Source organism: Heloderma suspectum, chromosome 6 (genome assembly GCF_057233095.1).
Source record: "Heloderma suspectum isolate Gila_16-S chromosome 6, 16-S_ref, whole genome shotgun sequence".
Lineage (NCBI taxonomy): Eukaryota > Metazoa > Chordata > Lepidosauria > Squamata > Helodermatidae > Heloderma > Heloderma suspectum.
The window spans coordinates 110582050-110603473 of NC_139463.1; the positions used below are offsets into that span (position 1 = coordinate 110582050).

The 21424-nt window shown below is 45.7% G+C and overlaps 1 protein-coding gene across 1 annotated transcript; it reads right to left on the reverse strand.

The window, feature by feature from the left end:
* Window positions 1–2001: 2001 nt before the first annotated feature.
* On the reverse strand, window positions 2002–18328 carry LOC146342499 (vomeronasal type-2 receptor 26-like). The gene is made up of 6 exons (XM_084808573.1): window positions 18077–18328; window positions 11194–11371; window positions 8582–9442; window positions 4903–5130; window positions 3645–3771; window positions 2002–3144 (listed from the first exon to the last, which is right to left on the reverse strand). Exons 1-6 carry the CDS (start codon window positions 18292–18294, stop codon window positions 2243–2245), a joined length of 2514 nt encoding a protein of 837 aa, XP_084664699.1. The 5' UTR covers window positions 18295–18328; the 3' UTR covers window positions 2002–2242.
* Between the last annotated feature and the right edge of the window lie 3096 nt (window positions 18329–21424).

A 21424-nucleotide genomic window follows, 5' to 3' on the forward strand; every position in this document is an offset into this window, starting at 1 on the left:
CTCAATGGTGGAAGCCTCAATAGGACGAGGTGGAAGCCTCATAGGGTAGGAAAGGGGTCTGCAAGGCCATCTAGTCCAACCCTCTGCGCAATGCATGAAGCCCAAGTCCTGGGAGGTCCCCCATCCTGGTACTAACCAGGGCTGACTGCGCATAGCTTTCAAGATCAGACAAGATCAGGCGCATCCCGCCGATGCTTGCGTCTGACAGAGGACGGATGGAAAGGATAGGTCCCCTCAGAGAATGGGGGGACACTAAAGGCAGGGCGGAAGGAAATAGGCATGGAGAGGACCAGACTTGCCCGCTCTGGGGACCCACATGGGTCACACCCAGCCGGCTATCAGTCCAGCCACACATGGAGGGAGTGGGAGAGGCCTGTAGGAAATTACCCTCCCCCCCGGGACCCAAACCTGAGAGCCAGAGGCATGAAGAGGCTGGCCCCAAAGAGTCCATGTTGGTGGGGAGGTTGAAGAAGGAGCTCCAGCCTGAAGCTTGAGGGGCCAGGCACGTGGCTTCCATGCCGCGGCAACACGCGCGCCCCGGAGCTGGCAGCCATGCTCACCGCACACAGCCACAGGGCAAGCGGCTGGTGCAGAGAAGGCTCGGGCCTCTTAGATTGCACAGCGCGCTGGCCACCCGAATGGAGTGGCAAGCATAGCTGCTGCTGCCGACAGGAACCAGCCATAGCAGAGAGCCTTCTCTGGCGCCGGCCGCTTGCTCTCTGGCCGCGGCGGGCGCAGCTGCCAGCTCCGGGGCACACACGTTGCCACGGCATGGAAGCCACATGCCTGGCCCCGCAGGCTTCAGGCTCAAGCTCCTTCTTCGGCCTCCCCACCGACATGGACTCTTCAGGGCCGGCCTCTTCGCGCCTCTGGCTCTCAGGTGTGGGTCCCGGGGGGGAGCGTAATTCCCTACAGGCCTCTTCCACTCCCTCCATGTGTGGCCGGACTGATAGCCAGCTGGGTGTGACCCAGGTCACACCGGTGTGCCGGCCGGCTGAAAGGAGCGGCAAGCGCCGGCCGCCGCCGCCCCCGCCAACAAGGGTCAGCCATAGCTGCTCGCTCCTGTCGCCGTGGCGTGACAGGCCAGAGCCGGTCGCCACCCGAAGAGGTGGAAGGCACGGTAAGTGCAGGCCGCCTCCGCCACTGCCTCCTCCAGGAACCAGCCAGAGCTGGTCCCCGAGCCGGGGCTAGAGAAAGGAGGCAAAGCTACACGAAAGGCGTGGTAAGAGCCAGCCGCCGGCTCCAGGGACCAGCTGGTTCCGGCCGCTGCTGGGAAAAGGAAGGCGCAGCTGCCCGAGCGAGGGCATGGACTCCTGCCGACTCGATGAGTGCTGGCAGCCACGAGGATGGGGTGAGCCAGGGCCGACCGCTCCGTCCAATGTGGCTGGCAGCAGAGGAGCTCAGAAGAGGTAGGAGATGTTCAGTTCCCTCTCGCGCAGAACAGCTGCGTGAGCGAGAGAGTTGGATTGGGAGGGGGCGCAGAGCTTAAAAGGGCTCTGCCGACCCCTCCCCTGCCTGGTGGTGCCATGGGGGCACCGTATAGGCAGCAGCCACCTCTTCTCTCCCCACCCGCCCGCAACGACCCCCCCTCCTTTTCCAGACAAGCCGGCGCCGGGGTTAGGGCATTTCTTCAGTTCAACGCTCTTGACAATAATGTAGCATTTGTGTTTGTGGGAGAAAGGTGTAGGAACAAGCTAAATTGAGCTTTGTAGTGAAGTTGGGAGAATTTCAATGAGCTCCAGCATCCCTGGTTCACCCATCCCTAGTCCTAGTGAGACGGTACCTCCTCAGTGTGTTGCTTACGCAGATCAACCACTGAGTAAACATGGACAGGATATGTTGTTTCACTTGGGCCTCTCAATGGCTTTTCCAGGCTCTGCTCTTTGAGGGATTTTCTCTGTTTTCTAAGGCAAACCACAAGAATTATGAGCGACATTCGTTGAGCAGGCACAACACGAAGATGCTGTAAATTTGTTATTTCATTTTTTTTTTCTTCATTGGCAAGTGTGGAGAAAATAGCCTGTAGATATACTACATTAATCTGCATTCACTAGATTACGGATTAAATCCACTGTGTCTACAACATTTCCTCTCTAAAAATAATTACCAAAGCAAAAAAAGAGATCCAACCCATCATGCCTACATCCCATTGAAACCAATACCAGAAATTCTGACTGACTTTCACATGGGACTGACACATAGCTCACTTTAACTGGATTGGGACTATATAATTTGTGAGTAATTAATTCTTCCTTCTCATTAGCTGCTGCCTGCTATTCAGCTCAGGTCTGATCACAATGATATAACATTTGGGGGGGAAAATGCAGCCCAGCAATCCAGCACTGGAGGACAAAATGGAGAAGATCTCCACTGCCACCATGTATTTGCCTTTTGTGCTCAGGTAGGTTGGAACAAAGGTCAGCCAAACACTGCAGAAGACCAACATGCTGAGGGTGATAAACTTGGCTTCATTAAAGCTATCAGGTAACTTCCTGCCTAGGAAAGCCACAGTGAAGCTAAGAAGGGCCTGGAAGCCCATAAAGCCAAGGACACAGTAGAACATAATAGCTGCGCCTTCATTACATTCCAGTATAATTTCTTTAGTCATTGAATGCATGTCAAAATCTGGAAATGGAGGAGAGGTTGCCAGCCAAATTGTACAAAGAGTCGCTTGAATTAGGGAGCTGGAAAGAACAATGGAATTAGACAGTCTTTTCCCCACCCATTTCCTCATCTTGTACCCTGGCTTGGTGGCCATGAAAGCAAGGACCACAGTGATGGTTTTGGCCAACACACAAGAAGCCGCCACTGAGAAGATGATGCCAAACACAGTTTGTCGAAGAAAACATGTCACCTTCGCAGGTCGGCCAATGAATAGCAAAGCACAAAGGAAGGAGAGCAGGAGGGAGATGAGGAGAGTGAAGGTGAGGTTTCGGTTGTTGGCTTTGACTATGGCAGTGTCCTTGTGCTTAATGAAGATCCAAAGCACCAAAGCTGTGATGAAAGAAAAGGAAACAGCAGCAACAGCCAAACTGATCCCCATAGGTTCTTCAAAAGCCAGAAAACTGATATCTTTGGGAACACAGACATCACGGTGCTTGTTTGGATAATGATCTTCTGGACACTGATAACAATTATCCATATCTGAAAAAAGAAAAAAAAGTGTCTGTACATTCAGATAATCAGTATTGCAATGAAGGCCCTGAATGAGAACAGTTAACTGAAAACCAGATTGCACAACTACCAAGCGGTTATATTTGGAAGTATCCATACAGGGAAATAATCCAGCCTTAGGACCATATGACCAGGGAAAGTGGATCCATATCACTGATGGTTTCTTCTCCTCTTGTCGAACACAAACTTGGTTTTATCATAACCTCCATCTCCACCTTGTCTGGACTGGCTGGTATCCTTTTATATTTGGTTTGGTTTCTGTGAAGTTGGTTGCTATGCAAAAGGCCACATGTGCATCAGTGTGTATAGTGGGCTGTCTTCCTTTATCAGCAACAACTGCCCAATTCTAAGCATGTTCTTAAAAAAAAAAAAAAAAAAACCCGAGGGAAATGAGTCTGTGTACACCCTAATGTACATGTGATGGATCACAACCAAAATATTTTTTTAACTTGATACACAAGATTTCTCACCCCTTTGGTTTGAAATCTTCCCTTCTGGGCATGGGAGGCAATCATAGCAGCAAAATGCCTTCCCTTCCTTCTTTGTCTTACTGAAGCCCAAGTGGCAGAAGTCATTACACAGAGAAAGGGGCTGTACCTGTGCATAAAACGGTGAAACAATTATCATTCAGTAAGGAGGTTTTAGGCTTAGCAGCTAGTAGTTGACATTTTTTGCTATTAATATTTGACTTGAAACGAACATATTTGCAATCGAACTTTCATTCTTGGGTGGTTTGAAGTCATTCAACATACCAGTAATAAAACCAATGGATTAATAGGTGATCTATACCAAGTTATTTCCTCTAGTTATCCAAAAAGTCTGTATATCTTGGAAGGTGAACCATATATGTCTAACATTCCCCACTGGCCTCACAATACCTCTACTATAATGCATTAGATATTTCATAGTTCTACTGGAATCTTTTGTATATATGAAAAAAGGAATATATTTCCACTCTCTCCAAGATTTGACCGATGTCTTCTCCACTGGAACACATTAAAAAGTTAATTGCCACATTTTTCTACTTGTTGATGCATTCTGTCACATTCTTCATTTGTTACATTTACTTCCCGCCTTTGCTCCAAGGAACCTAAGGTGGCATACATGATTGTCATATCCATTTTATCATCACAACATGTTAGGTTAGGCTAAGGTTAGGCTGACCCAAAGTCCTCCAATTAGGTTTATGGCAGAGTGAGGACTAGAACTCCAGCCCCAGTCTTACCCTCCAATTGCTACATAACACTTTCACTTAGTTATATATTTTTTTCATTATGTTGTTATAATTTAACATTCCCTAGCATGATTCCTTTGAAGAAAATTGATAGTATCCAAAAAATTCCAAAGGGACTCACTCCTAGGTCAGTGTGCATAGAATTTCAACCTTAGAGGTCAAAACTCAGTAAAGTAATTCATGCTTTTGCCAGGTGACAATTTGGGATATAAAAATAATGGTTGACACGGGGCTTGAGAAAATACAGCATGAAAAATATTTCTTCTCTCTCTCTCTCTCTCTCTCTCTGTATGTGTGTGTGTGTGTGTGTGTGAGAGAGAGAGAGAGAGAGAGACAGAGAGACAGAGAGAGAGGGGGGGAGGGGAGGGGGAGGGGGAGAGGGAGAGGGATGGTATCACAAAACACTTAGAAATAATTCAGTGTCTATTCAATGAATGGCATTTTGAGAAATGAACCACTGATTAGATGCATCCCAAAATGTGTACAAAGTATACCTGGTTAAACACGCTGGGCCATGTGATGGAATCCACAGAAAGGTTGAACACTTGGTCTTTGGGCGCAGTGGGATCCACCTGTCCAACTCTGACCTTACGAAAGGACTGGTTTGGGAATGTGACCCAGTTGATAATATCAAAGCCAGCCGCCATGGCTCCATTTTGGTCAAAAGAAACTGTTTCCCCAGCACTATTGTTAAATGAGACACTTCTCAGGTAGTGGTGAAGCTAAATTGAAACACAACATGACAAGCAGTAAGGATATATAAATTAGGGCTGTGCATGGACCCCCCACTTTACTTCCGATGCTGCTTCGGACCTTTCAAAGCAGCCCCATTTTGCTTCAGACCAATTTGAACCCAACCTACTTCAGATTCAGATTCAGATCCAAAGTGAGATTCAGATATCCGAATTACTCGGATTTGATGTTTTCCTGTTAACTTGCATCGGAAAATAGAAACAGACAAAACATTTTCAGCTTTCATGATAAATACATGATATTTGGGAACCTGGCAGCCCCCATAGATATGATCTCACCTCCCAAATGTCAGACAGTTTAACCAGCAGTTTTGGGGCTAGCTACAGGTGAAATGTGCTGTTCTCAGAAACTCAAACCAAAGGTCATAAAGGGATAATCAGAGATGTTAGCTGTTTACAGGGATGTCAGAGAATTCCGCAATGGATCTCGGTGAGGCCGAATGCCAGTACATTCGGCCCCCCGAAATCCATCGCGAAATGACGCCCCCGCCCCCCACCCCACGAAAGGCGTATGGGACAAAGTCCCCCCCACCCCACGAAGGGCGCACAAAACGGAGCACTTACCTGCTTCCATCCATGCTACTTTGCGAATGGCGGCCATCCTGCAGCCTCCATTTGCTTCCTCCTTTTCAAGCCGTGATAGGCTACGTAAATACTTATGTAGCCTATCACGGCTAACACAGGGATGCCATTTGTGTCCCTGCAGAGGCCGTGATAGGCTACGTAAGTATTTACGTAGCCTATCACGGCGGTGGGTGGACCCCAGCATATGCAAATGGCGGCAGCTACCGCCATTTGTGTACGCTGGGGTTTTTTTCCCCTGCCGTGTTAGGCTACGTAAATATTTATGTAGCTGATCACAGCAGGGGGGGAAAAACCCCAGCGTACGCAAATGGCGGTAGCCGCCACCATTTGCTTACACTGGGGTTTTTCCCCCTGCCGTGATAGGCTATGTAAATATTTATGTAGCCTATCATGGCTCAATACAGGGATGCAAATGGCGGCGGCTACGACAGCCACCATTTGCGTCCCTGCAGGGCTGCCCAGCAGCCGGATGTCTGGCTAAGGGCGGCTGGAGCCGTCCGGCGGCTCCGCGGCTTGGCCGTGGAATGGAGCCAGCCGGGCAGGATTCCAGGGGGAGGGACGGAGCGCCTCCCCCCCATCGAGGATGCCCCTCAGCAGAGCAAGGTAAGGGATTCGTACATCCCTAGCTGTTTAAGCGGTGATTAGGAGGAGGTCACTATTCCTAATCTCTGTGGTTGGTTTCTTTGAAGTGCTAATAACCCGTATCCCCTTTCCTATTCAGCCTCACAGTGGATGACCTCAGGATCGCCTCCTCCCGCATGTACCTGCCTGGACCCTAAGATCATCCTCAGCTATCTATCATTCTCCAGTATCCACTGCCAAAGGAAGTGAGGGGGGTGGCTACCAGGAAGAGGGCCTTTTCTTCTGTGGCACCCCCGGTGTGGACTGAGCTCCCTGGAGAGGTATGCCTGGCACCGACATTATACTCCTTCTGGCGTCAGGTGAAGACCTTTTTATTCTCCCAGGATTTTAGCATTTTAGCTTCCGAGTCTTTTAGGTTTGGTGTTTTAAATCTGTATTTTAATCTCTGCATTGCTGCTAGGTTTTATTCTGGTTGTACTGTTATTTTGTGGTTTTACGTTTTCATTTTTCATATTGTTTTATTCTGCACTTTGTGGTTTTAATTTTTGTGAACCATCCAGAGAGCTTTGGCTATTGGGCAGTATAGAAATAAATACATAAATAAATATACAGTACACATTACCAGGGAAAACAGTCTGGGAGGCAAGCTGTGCTATGTTTTCCACACAAACTCTCAAAGCAAAGAACTATAACTTTCCCTGCTTGCACAGAAGTGCATGAAATCTGGGGAACGGGCAGTCCCAGTGCCAAGACCCCAAAGATGCCTCATATTTGGCTTTCTTGCAACATAGTGTAGTATCAAATTTAAATAATATACGTTAAGTGTGTAGTGCTTTGCCCACTGTATTTGGAAACGTGGACATCTGTAGTGATTTCCTTGACCACAACACAAGCCCACACACAGAGACACGCACAGAGACACACAAGAGCAGTAGCAAAGCAAATACAGAACTTCTTAATTGGTTGTATGTTTTATAAAGAATCAGAGAGAGAGAGAGAGAGAGAGAGAGAGGCAGGCAGGCAGGCAGGCAGGCAGGCAGGCAGGCAGGCAGGCTGTATAATTCAGAAGGGCAGGGTGGGGGACCAAGAACAAGGCAAGGCAAGGAGAAACCAAGCTACTAAAGTACTAAATGTTTTTTGGTTTTTTCAATGAATAATCTAGAAAAGAAACCAAGGGAATAGTTGAACTGAGACAGGAAAGAATAAGAACAAACTGGCAGTACAACTCTCTCTCTCTCTCCCTCCCTCCCCCACCCCTCTCTCTCTCTCTCTCTCACACACACACACACACACACCACAGATCTAGCCAACTAACTAACCAACACCTCTCTCCAGTAACCACTTCTCTCTCTTGCAATGAAACAAATGCAGGCTTATCTCTCCAATATATACAGTATTCGACCCCCCTCATTTAGCTAGTAAATCCACATTTAGCTAGTAAATGTCCAATACATGGAAGCACCTTTAAATCTCCCAGTTTGATGCTGATGCACTCAAATTGCCAGGTTATAACTAGTGAGGCGGCTGAATTTCATAATTAGTTGACTCAGTAGTCAAACTTTGCCCATTGGTAAAGCTTATTTTTTCAACGAGCCCGGAATGGCATTTTTCAAATTGGGTATTACATTTGGAGTGACTCCAAATCACTAACAAATCACCCTTTTTCAACATCACTCCCCAAAGGCACAAAGACGGCCAGTTTTCTGGTACTGCCACAGATGTACAGTACATGAGAGCATAAACTTTCACATAGACACTAGAATATATTGGATACATCAACAGCTCCATGGACTTTGACAAAATGTTTCCCTCAACGTGGAACTTCTAAGTTCATTCAATAGATAAATAACTGAGTCAATGTGAAAACCATGTAATTCAATAAACTAATTTAAAAATGTAGGAGGGGAGCACAAACTGAAATAGAAATTGAACTTTTTTCAATTCTCTTGGCATCTCCATGGCCTGAGTCCAGCAAGAGCCTGCTATACCTTTGGAGCTGGAAACATATTCCTAAAAAGCCAGTAGTACTGTAATGGAGCCATCCATCATGAACAAAGTCATCAGATCGACTCTGATATTTTTTGTGGGTGGGAGTGGTAATGAACAGATTGAAAAGGAAAACTATGACAATCTTAGCATGAGATAGCAAAACACAAGATTGGACAGGGAAAGTGCTTTCTACATAATGTAGGGACTGTTCTTGTACATAAAATATATAATGAAATTTCCTATGTTAGCGTGCTCAGGACATTACCTGCCATGGCTGTTGATTCAGAAGCTCCCATCTTACTCCATCCACCGTTGCTCTTTGCTTGGATGACAATGAATGCATGAATTGCAAAGCATGTGCCACAGCATGGACAGCATTGTAGATGCTGTAGCTGTGGCCAGTCATGCTCATTTCAAAAACAGACCCAGGAAGAGCCTCTATTTTCTCCTCCCCTGTGCAGAGGTTTTCATTCTGTTGTTCTGTTTCAGTGTCTAAGAACAAACAGTTAAATGCCTGTTGCCAGAAGTCCCTGATGTAGCCATCTTGTTTGTCTGAGGTAGGGTTTCTTGTCAGAAGAAATTTCTGGAATCCTACGACATCCTTTGAGTGAATTGCAAAGGATATAGCACCGTGGATGATGTCTATGGCCCATATTCTTTGAATGGGAACTGATGTGAATTCTATCTGGGCTGTCATAATCCAGACTTTAGCTTTTGTCTTGATTGGTATGTCCTCAAATTCTGAAACCTGGGGAAACGCCCTCAAAAACAGCACAGAGTGAATTTCACCATGTAAGACCACAACATTAGCAGTGCTGCTCATAATAACCTTGTAGGTTGCAACCCAATCTTCTATCATTTCAAGAATGTCCGAGGTAAAATATACTGTTGGCATCATTTCTATAAAGTCAAAGCAGATACCTCTCTGGGAAAAGGTGGGAAGCATGATTTGTACAAACTTCTGTCCACTGTCATCATTTATAAAAATGACCCCAATCCAGGTCCACCTGAACAGCAGCAGCAACTGGAGAATCCCCGTATACTGGTGGTCCTCATTAGGGAACATCCGTTGGAAGAAAACTCCTTGGGTTTGGTCATTTATCACGGGAGCAGAGCCATACCCGAGCTATAGGTGGAATAAAGAAAATAGCGGGCTAGGAAATGGGAGGAGCTGCTTCCCAAACTCTGTTTAGATGGCTCCCTCCTTAGTGGCATTCCATAAACAAAGAAATGGTGGACTGGTGTTGTTCTTTCCTAACTCTAAATAAAATAGAAAACATCCTTTCTGGATTTGTCCCTTAAACAGCAAGCAAGGTGTCATGCTACTGTGCTACTTTCTATCCCCAAAACACAAGACCACATGGAAAAGGGTCATGACACTGCTGGCGGATCCCCCCTCACAGGTTGAGTTGGAAGAGCAGGAACCACCCGTCACCAGCAATGCCGAAGATTTGCCAGTAGACCTGGAGGAGCCTAGTTCCTCAAGCATGGCTACCATGAAAGCATCACCTGTGGAGGGCTGACAGACATTGCCTGAAAAGACAAGAACTTTGAAGGATTGCTAGACTGAGCCAGAGGCCTCCTCGTGAGGAAAGGTCCACTGTCTTGTAGGAGACTTACTCACAAGGAGGACTTTGGCATTCCTGCCTATTAGCGAGGAAAGGTCCACTGACAAGAAGGATAGACATAGACAAGAACTTAGAAGGATTGCTAGACTGAGCCAAAGGCCTCCTCATGAGGAAAGGTCTACTGTCTTGTAGGAGACTTACTCACAAGGAGGACTTTGGCATTCCTGCCTATTACCAGTGAGAATTCCTCTTGAATTAGGCCTTTCCCATAGCTGCCAATACCTTCCCCACAGTAACACTGCCACCAGGAACTTTACGCTCAAGGCCAACCCTCTTTCCTTTGTCCTTGAACTGTGAGGACACACTGCCTTTATTCTGTAGCCCGTATTATTTCCTTTATTACCGTAACCCTTACATAGCCAAATGCAGAAGGCGTAGAATTGTATAAAAAGGGGAAATCTTTATTATTTACTGCATTAAGCAGGTAAGCAGTAAATAAATAACTTCTATACCTTCTATCAAGATATATCTTCTCTCACAAACATAATACTAGTCACTCTGTCTCTCTCTCACTCTCTCTTCAGACTCTCCTCAAATTCACTCTTCACAGACCCTCTCTTTCTCTTCCTATCCCATTCTGGACACAGCCTCATCAAATCCCTATCTCTCTCCTATCTATTCTAAACTCCCTTTCATCTACTCCCTGTCTCTAACTTATCTCTCTCACTCCTGCACAGTAACCTGCTTTTATATCACATACCCCTCATCTCCCTTCACTCACTCAACCAATCATCCCACACAGGCAAATCCATCATTTCTCCTGTCATTCATTCCATTCTCACTCCAGATATAATTACCATAAAACACAGAGGTCTAACAGGAATACATAACCATAACCACAGGTTCATTATTTAGACATGCATAATGTCACAGGACCTTTTTGGATGCAGTCCCTAATGGCTCAGAGCTGAGGTGTGGATGTGGCTCTGACAGCCTCTGCATAAAAGCAGCAGTGTAAAGCTGAAAGAAGTTCTGGAAAAAGTGTTAACCAGACCTCCCTGAATCCAGCTTCCTTCCCTTGATTCTGAATACTTCTTTCACTGATTTCTGGAGGGAGTACTTCTGCACTGAACTATGTTGCCTTGGAACTTCGTTGCCTTTTTGCCTGATCCCTATTTGTGCTGGCCACCTTGGAACTCATGGACCCCTGAACCTGCAACTGCTAGGCTCAGACTCTACAAATGTGACCGAAAGGAAACAGAAGCACAAGTGGATTTTAAAAGTCCTGTGATCCATGCACTCATCCTACCTGTGGCAACTTGTAGGTGCCCAGAATGGTTGCCATGAAAAGACACACATCTGAGTTAGGTCCCCCAATGACAGCTATGGCATTATCCTGGACATCACACTTGTAGTTCGGGATGAATCTGTCCCAGGTGGAGAGAAGTTCCATTGAGGCAAGGTAGGTCCAACTTGCCACGAAATGACTATTATAAATGTGGAAACCTAAAGTGAGGTTGAGTAAGTTCTGGAGATTTTCATTGATCTCCTTCACAGCAAATACAAAGGCCAGGGTGTGCTGATACATCTGAGTCATGAATCTGCAATGAGATTTACGTGCTGCATCAGAGTGCCTCTGCTAAAGAACATGGAATGTGCTGCATTTCATTTTCCCATTTAATACATTATTACACCACCCACAGTGAAAGCTGGCCCAGTGGTTTAAAAGAATTAAAACTCCCCAAATAAAATACAATTATACCATATGAAACCAGTTATATACAAAAATCTAACCGTTTTAACAATGAGTAACGTACAATAACCCCTTCATGGATCACTGCCTTGTTGTGGCGAAGGGGCTTGCGTAACTCAGTGAAGCCATAAGCTATGCCATGCAGGGCCACCCAGGACGGACAGGTCATGGCAGAGAGTTCTGACAAAATGTGGTCCACTGGAGAAGGAAATGGCAACCCACTCCAGTATTCTTGCCAAGAAAACCCCATGGAACGTATCACAAGGCTAAAAGAGATGACGCCGGAAGATGAGCCCCTCAGGTCGGAAGGTGTCCAATATGCTACTGAGGAAGAGCAGAGGGTATTTCCAAGTAGCGCCAGAAAGAGTGAAGCGGCTGGGCCAAAGCCGAAAGGACACTCAGCTGTGGATGTGTCTGGTGGTGAAAAGAAAATCCGATGCTGTAAAGAACAATATTGTTTAGGAACCTGGAATGTCAGATCAATGAATCAAGGTAAGCTGGAGGTGGTCAAACAGGAGATGGCAAGATTGAACATCGACATCTTGGGAATCAGCGAACTAAAATGGACAGGCATGGGCGAATTTAATTCAGGTGACCATCATATCTACTATTGTGGGCAAGAATCCCTTAGAAGAAATGGAGTAGCACTCATCGTCAACAAAAGGGTGGGAAAAGCAGTACTGGGGTACAATCTTAAAAATGATAGAATGATCTCAGTACGAATCCAAGGCAAACCATTCAACATCACAGTAATTCAAGTCTATGCCCCAACCACTGAGGCCGAAGAAGCTGAGGTTGATCGGTTCTATGAAGACCTGCAACACCTTCTAGAACTAACACCAAAAAACGATGTCCTCTTCATCATAGGGGATTGGAATGTTAAAGTAGGAAGTCAAGAAATCACTGGGATAACAGGCAGGCATGGCCTTGGTGTACAAAATGAAGCAGGACAAAAGCTAATAGAGTTTTGCCAAGAGAACATGCTGATCATAGCAAACACTCTTTTCCAACAGCACAAGAGGCGACTCTACACATGGACGTCACCAGATGGTCAATATCGAAATCAGATTGATTATGTCCTTTGCAGCCAAAGATGGAGAAGCTCCATACAGTCAGTCAAAACAAGACCTGGAGCTGACTGTGGCTCAGATCATGAGCTGCTTCTTGCAAAATTTCGGCTTAAATTGAAGAACGTTGGGAAAACCACTAAACCGTTCAGGTATGGCCTAAATCATATCCCTGATGAATATACAGTGGAGGTGAGGAATAGATTTCAGGGATTAGACCTGATAGACAGAATGCCTGAGGAACTATGGACGGAGGTCTGTAACATTCTTCAGGAGGCAGCAACGAAATCCGTCCCAAAGAAAAAGAAATGCAAGAAAGCCAAGTGGCTGTCTGATGAGGCTTTACAAGTAGCTCACGAAAGAAGGGAAGCGAAAAGCAAGGGAGAAAGGGGAAGATATACCCAACTGAATGCAGAGTTCCAGAGAATAGCAAGGAGAGACAAGAAGGCCTTCTTAAATGAACAATGCAAAGAAATCGAGGAAAACAACAGAATGGGAAAGACTAGAGATCTCTTCAAGAAAATTGGAGATCTCAAGGGAACGTTTTGTGCAAAGACGGGCATGATAAAGGACAAAGAAGGCAGGGACCTAACAGAAGCAGATGAGATTAAGAAGAGGTGGCAAGAATACACAGAAGAACTATACAGGAAAGATCTGAATGTCCCTGATAGCCATGATAGTGCGGTCACTGAACTTGAGCCGGACATCCTAGAGAGTGAAGTCAAGTGGGCCTTAGGAAGCATTAGTAACAACAAAGCTAGCGGAGATGACAGTATTCCAGCTGAGCTATTTAAAATCCTCAAAGATGATGCTGTTAAAGTGCTGCATTCAATATGCCAACAAATCTGGAACACTCAACAGTGGCCACAAGACTGGAAAAGGTCAGTTTACATTCCAATTCCAAAGAAGGGCAACGCCAAAGAGTGTTCAAACTACCGCACCATTGCGCTCATTTCACATGCCAGCAAGGTGATGCTCAAAATCCTACAAGCTAGGCTTCAGCAGTATGCGAACCGAGAACTACCGGAAGTACAAGCTGGGTTTAGAAGAGGCAGAGGAACTAGAGATCAAATCGCCAACATTCGCTGCATCATGGAGAAAGCAAGAGAATTCCAGAAAAACGTCTATTTCTGCTTCATTGACTACGCTAAAGCCTTTGATTGTGTGGATCACAACAAACTGTGGCAAATTCTGAAAGTGATGGGAGTACCAGACCACCTTACCTGTCTCCTGAGAAACCTGTACGAGGGTCAAGAAGCAACAGTAAGAACCAGACATGGAACAACCGATTGGTTCAACATTGGGAAAGGAGTACGACAAGGCTGCATATTGTCACCCTGCTTATTTAACTTATATGCAGAGTACATCATCAGAAATGCCGGATTGGATGAATCAGAGGTCGGAATTAAGATTGCTGGGAGAATTATCAACAACCTCTGATATGCAGACGATACCACCCTAATGGCAGAAAGCGAAGAGGATCTCAAGAGCCTCTTGTTGAGGGTGAAAGAGGAGAGTGCAAAAGCTGGTTTGAAACTCAACATTAAAAAAACTAAGATCATGTCATCTGGCAATTTCACTACCTGGCTTATAGAAGGGGAAGAAATGGAAGCAGTGACAGATTTTACTTTCTTGGGCTCCAAGATCACCGCAGATGGTGACTGTAGCCATGAAATTAAAAGACGCTTGCTCCTTGGGAGGAAAGCTATGGCAAACCTAGACAGCATAGTAAGAAGTAGAGACATCACCTTGCCGACAAAGGTCTGTCTAATCAAAGCTATGGTTTTCCCAGTAGTAATGTATGGCTGTGAGAGCTGGACTATAAGGAAGGCTGAGCGCCGAAGAATCGATGCTTTCGAACTGTGGTGCTGGAGAAGACTCTTACGAGTCCCCTGGACTGCAAGGAGGTCAAATCAGTCCATCCTAAAGGAAATCAACCCTGACTGCTCATTGGAAGGACAGATAATGAAGCTGAAGCGCCAATATTTTGGCCACCTAATGCGAAGAGAAAACTCCCTGGAAAAGACCCTGATGCTGGGAAAGACTGAAGGCAAAAGGAGAAGGGGACGGCAGAGGATGAGATGGCTAGATAGCATCACGGATGCAATGAATATGAACTTGAGCACACTCCGGGAGAGAGCGCAGGACAGGAAGGCCTGGCGTGCTATGGTCCATGGGGTCACGAAGAGTCGGAAACGACTGAACGACTGAACAACAACAACAACAACAACGTACAATAAAACCCAGGACCTGTTAAGCCTTATCATATGCTGTCAGAATTCTTGGAGTAGAATAAAATATCAATCTGGATCTGAAAAGATGACAATGTGAGCTTCAGGTTTGCCACACTGGGGAGAGTGTTCCATAATTGGGGCACTGCAGAGAGAGCCTCTCCACTTTTTTCCCCACCTTCTGAGCCTAATGGGATTAGGTTCATACCAGGAGAGGAGCTCCATCAGGTATTGAGGTCCCAAGCTATGTAAGGCTTAATAGCTCAAACAGCTCATATTAAAATGGGCTTGGAAACCTACTGGCAGCCAGTGCAAACCAAGGCAGAATCAGTATTATATGTCCAGGTATTCTTGTCCCTGCTATCGATCTGGCCACTGCATTTTGCACGAGCTGCAGTTTCCAAACTGACTTCAGAGGCAGCCCCGTGTAGAGAGCATTCAAATAATCAAACTTGGAGGTTACCAGAGCATTGAATTATGAAGCCAGGTTATCCCTGTCCAGATAGGAACATAGTTGGGCCCCCAACCAAAGCTGGTAGATGGAACCCTGTGTCACTGAGGCCACCTGAATGATGATGACCCCAAGAGAACTCCCAAGCTGCAAATGTGCTCCTTCAGGAGGAACGCAAGCCCATCCAAAACAGATTGAACATGCTCAATCAAGCCAGAAGAACCACCCGCTAACAGCATCACTGTCTTGTCTGGATTGAGCTTCAGTTTATTAGCCCTCATCCAGTCCATTGTTGCACCCATGCACTCATTTAGCATATCAACACCCTCACCTGATGAAGACAAAAATGAGAAATGGAATTGCACATCATCAGCATTCTGATGACAATACACTCCAAACTCCTGTTGACCCCACTCACTGGTTTCACGTTGATGCTAAATAGTATGTTAAATGACCTACCCCCACTGAACCCCATATGAAGAATACACAGGGCCAAGCAATATTTCCCAAGCACCACAATCTGGAGTTGACCATCTAAGTAGGAGTGGCATCACTGCAATGCAGTACCTCTTGCTCCCAACTCAGACAATCACCCCAGAAGGATACCATGGTCAACGGTATCAAAATTCACCCAGAGATCAAGGAGAATCAGCAGGGGCAGACTCCCCCTGTCTCTCTCCCAACACAGGGCAACATACAGGGCAACCAAGGCTGTTTCCATGCCAAAACCTGGCCTGAAACCTAATTGAAATGGATCCAGATAATCGGCCTCACCCAAGGGGGTCCGGAGCTGGTTGGCGAACACCCACTCAGCCACCTTGCTCAGGAAAGGGACATTTCCATTGAATAGACATTTAGGAAAACTATTGTAGAAGAAGAGATTGTATGGCCTCAGTTCATGGAAGTGTGATGAAACACTGGAACATAGACCTCGGCTTTTGATGTCTCTGAATGTCACCCCCAAACCACCACTTACTTCAAAGCCAAACATACATTCACACATATGCAGTATTCAAAATCCTGCCAAAAATGCTTAATGTACGTATATTAATATTGACCTTAATTTATGGCAGCATGATCTCTATTGTGCCTCTGTGTTCTAGAAATGGATCCAGATAATCGGCCTCACCCAAGGGGGTCTGGAGCTGGTTGGCAAATACCCACTCAGCCACCTTGCTCAGGAAAGGAACATTTCCACTAAATAGACATTTAGGAAATCTATTGTACAGGAAGAGATTGTATGGCCTCAGTTCAGGGAAATGTGATGAAACACTGGAACATAGACTCGGCTTTTGATGTTTCTGAACGTCACCGCAACCCCACACTTACTTGAAAGTCAACCATACATTCACACATATGCAGCATTCAAATCCTGTTTTAAAAGTTAAATATATATTGATAAATATATATTGTGCCTCTGTGTTCTAGGAATGCCTATAAGACATCCCAGGGCAGGATGGAAAAACTGATGGCAAACTCCCACATGATTGGGAAAGGTAAGATGTGTCAGATGGGTAATCCAAGAAAGGCTGATTTCAAAAACAATCTGAGAAGGAACTGTGTAGGATCTGATGACAATAAATGTGGCGTATCGTATGGGCGTTGTGTGTGCGTGCGTGTGTGTGTGTGTGGGAGCACGCAAGCAGAAATGTTCATTTATGCTTGTAGAATATCAGCTGGATTCAGTACTCATTCTCCTCTTTTTAATTTAGAATATAAGCTCCCTTTTCTAGGGTAAAAACCAACTCAAGGAATCTTACAATATTCCTTCTGCTGCAACAGCTCCTACTACCACTAAACTTCAGATGCTTTAACTTGAAGATATACCATCCTGTGTTCCCCTACCAGTTCTCCAAGCAGTCAGAGCATTCAAAATGGCATACATCTAAACCTCAATGATGTATCATTCTGGCTTGAACTGAAATATGGAAATCCAAAGTGGTATATTGCAAATACCAGGAGTGCCCTAACAGACCGTGTGGATGTACCCTTATCAGAGCAAAAGCAGGTCAACCGAAAAGAAAAGAAAAAAGAATAAGAAAAAGATGGTTTAACTTTCCTACCAAAGATTACATCAGGTTTACCAATGGGAATCTAAAAGATCAACCAAAGGCCAAATGTATACACACTTACCAAAAACAAACACCAATTTGGATTAAAATTTATAGATCGTGCAAAAGAATCCTATCTGACTCGGCACAGAATATCCAACAGAACAGGACTGCAAGGCATCATTGCTCCCAGAACATGCAGTGCCAAACCATCATTCAGGACCAACTCCCAAATAGCAAACACAGCCATGACTGAGTTCTTCTGAAGAACAGAGAATCAAAGTCTAAATAAATGCATCGCAGATTCTACCCAGAGACAGAAGTGTGTGTGGAACCTCTCAAGGATATGACCTCTTGCAGGAAATTCTCAGGCAACGAGCAGCAGCTACAAATTCCTTCTTGAGATATTAACATAGATTCATGAAGACAGGTTCATTCTTGGGATATTATATCCTACCCATGGCTAAAACAACGAAGGCTCCAGAGCCTGCCTGCTGAGATGCAAACTATGTTCTACCACAGCTTTTCCCCTAATAAGTAAGCTAGTCTTTAAGGTGCCAAAAGAGTCTTGGTTGCTTTAGCTGCAACAGACTAACGTGGCCACCCCACTAGAAAATGATGTGGTGAAAAAAATCTTACACAAGGTCATCAAGGAGATCCTGGGAGGGATGTGATTTGAAGCTCACAGGGTTGGAAAATGTGAAGATCTGAGAAATGATGCCACCAATGAGGACATCTCCTGACTGGTAATATGTGTGACCTATTGGAAGAGGGTCACTGATACTACACTTCGCAACTGGAATGTCACAGTCTGTCTGAGGCAGTGCCAGTAATGCCACGATAACGAGTGGCACCATCTTGCATGGACATCTCCTTTCTAGATCCCGGTTCACCTCTTCCTTCATTGTCATTCAGTTGGGAGCAGCCCAGCCTTTACTGAAGGAGGGCTGAGACCGGTTAGTTAGAGTCGTGATTATACAGTCAAATGGATCAGCAATCAGACGGACGGAGCCTTTGCTGTCGTTCACCCCTGCTGACACAGGGCTCATTAGTGGCTCTTTTCAGTTACGATCCATTGTTTTTCTAGTGACAACTGGAACTCCCTTGACATATGGGGGAGACGTGGAAGTAATCATTACCAATGTGATAATTAGGAGGGCGAGAATAAGCTACTCAAAATTACAGGTTCTTGACAACATGGCAGAAGAAAATAAGTTTCTCATACATTTCCTCTGGTCTTTCTCAGTGGGATAGCAACAGATTTGGAATAACATGAAACTTGGGGCCTCAGAGACATAGTTGTAGAGAACCTATTTGTATGCACAACATCCTGGGTTCAATCCTTAGTATTTCCAGGTATACTGATTTTGACTGACCTCAACTCGGACTTGGTATAAAGCAACTTCCTGTGTTGCTGTGTAATGGACAACTGGAAGAATAGTCTCTCAGGTAAACAAAGTATGGATATATACAGCTGGGATTGTGATGGGTGTGTAGAACACATGGTAGATTGCCTGCATGGTGCAAAGATTCTGGATATCACACACCATCTAGATAGCTTGTAAATACCGCTGGGATGTAGTCAGTGGTCATGGTACATGTTGGTATCAGCAATGTGGGAAAATGGACTTGAGAGATCCTGGAAGCTAAATTTAGGTTGCCAGGTAGGTAGGGATGGCGGAGAATTCTGCCACGGATTTCAGTGAGGCTGAATGCACTGGCATTCGCCCCCCTGAAATCTGTGGCAGAACGGCCTGCCCCCCACCGCCCCCCTCTTTCGATCTGTGGCAGAACGGCCTGCCCCCCCCACCCTCTTTCGACCAGCTGCCACGGCTGCCATTGCCATCTGCCCTTTGCCATGATAGTTTACGTAAGTATTTACGTAGCCTATCACGGCAAGCCAAGAAAAAAAAAACCCGCGTACACAAATGGCGGCGGCTACAGCGGCCACCATTTGCGTTCCCTTTTTTTCGCAGTTTTAGCCTACGTAAATATTTACGTAAGGTATTACGGCGAAAAAAAGGGCAACGCAAATAGCGTAGTGGGCTCTATTTGCATTCCTTTTTTCCCCACCGTAATAGCTTACGTAAATATTTACATAGGCTAAAACTGCGAAAAAAAGGGAATGCAAATGGCCATTTGTGTACGCGGGGGTTGTTTTTTTCCTTCCAGAAGGAAGGCTGCCCAGTGGCCGGATTTCCAGCTGCGGGCGGCCCCGGCCGGTGGCTCCACAGAATCTCCGAGGAGTGGAGCTGGCCAGAGAAGGATTTTTGGGGGAGGTGCAGAGCGCCTCCCCCCCACCGCGAATCGCCTCGTCGAAAAGGTAAGTGACTTTCGTACATCCCTACAGATAGGTGGTCCTCCAAGGTAGCTTTCTCTACCATGCTACAGGTGCCATGCTACCTGTCCTATGCACAGGGCCAGTTAGGCAGTGAAGCTGGGGAGTATGAATATATGGAGGGTGGTGCAGGGAGGAGAGGTTCAGATTTGTTAGGCACCAGGAACCATTTTGGAACGTGCCAGGCCTGTAGAAGAACCAGAATCGAACTAGGCTGCTGGTGCTTAACATAAAAATGGTGGCAGAGCAGCTTTTAAACTGAACCCTGGGGGGAAGCCAACAGGAGCTGGGAAGCATCCATTGCAGTTTAAATCATCCCTAGGGGATGAAGACGGACATGCTTCCAATTGCCCAAACGGGACCAGGAGGCAATAGGCCAGGAGCATATGTTGAATAAGACCATGGCTTATTTCTCCCTCCATGATCTTGCAGACCTAGTCTCTGTGTGCTACCTGGCCTTGCTTCTCTCCATGTTTCTTTCTCTGAAGCCTTTGCCACCCAGTATCAATCTAGGTTCTTTGAAGAACCTAGGCTGATTAGGAGGAAACAAACAAAAACATAGGAATCCCAGGCACAAACCTTGCTACTGGAGCTCCAGGCTGCATGGAGTGGTTGGGGTTCTAATCAAATCTAGTTCTAAAATTAGACTAAGTCTTGAGCACACAGAGACACCATATAAAAGGGTGTGTAGGACAGGAGGCTACAATAGAAGGACCTCATGAAAATACACCAACGTTTCAAAGATACCTCTCATTGGGTTAGTCAGACACATCCCTGAGTGAAGATGAAGATTGGAGCACATTGAAACTAGGCAGAAAAGTAAAGATGTGGCTGTTTTAAAAGGAGGCTTTTCTAGGCCTTCACTTGTGGCCAGATGAACTTAAGCCACCAGCCTAGGCTTCGTCTAGGGAAAAGAAGCAGTGGAGAAGTGACCCAACTGCAATGTACAGTACCTTTTAGGCCATTGTCTCTTGGCTTGTCCAACTGTATCAGGACTCCAGAGTTTGTCTCGAGGAGGAATCAGCTGGAGCTCCTGCCAAGAACATGGGTGGGCCAAGAGTACAGATCTGCTATTAATGAAGACCCAATTGTTACTGGTCCATCATCAACAGTGGTAACCAATCAAAACCGGCTTGTATAAATTGCTCATATAAATATCATCCTTGAAAAATCTGTGACAATTGCGGCTGTTCATACATGTTTTCTACAACGTAATTCTATCCCTTCTTTCCACCAGTCCAACCCATGCAGACCACTGGATGAATCTTTTGTTAAAAAACAATCCTCCCTCATGTTAAAAACATCCAACCAACCTACATTTCTCTGTAACTAGAAAACTCCAGGATCTCCAGGTAGCGCTGGAGAAAATCCTGTCTGAAACCCTGGAGAGCCACTGACAGTCAGTGTTGACAATACTGGGCTAGATGGACCAAGGTTCTGACTAAGTATAAGGCAGCTTCCTATGTTTTCAACATCTTGAGGGACAGGTCAGCTAACAATGAAATAAATGAAATCCCTCTTCCTTCACTGTTCTCCTTTCAGAGAAAGGAGAATTGGTACCTTTTTCTTCCAAGTGGTACATTCTTCCCTACCATATCTGTGGACTCATTATGCTGCCTGTGTAGATCATCCTAAGTCTGCAGTATTCA

Bases quoted from the DNA above. Each gene is read 5' to 3' on its own strand.
- LOC146342499 (XM_084808573.1), bottom strand. From the start codon at position 18,294: ATGGTGCCACTCGTTATCGTGGCATTACTGGCACTGCCTCAGACAGAC. The intron at 11,372-18,076 runs GTAAGATTTTTT...CATTTATAATAG, and splicing joins GATCTCCTTGATGACCTTGT to TCATTTCGTGGCAAGTTGGA. The intron at 3,145-3,644 runs GTGAGAAATCTT...TTCTTTTTTCAG, and splicing joins GAAGATTTCAAACCAAAGGG to ATATGGATAATTGTTATCAG.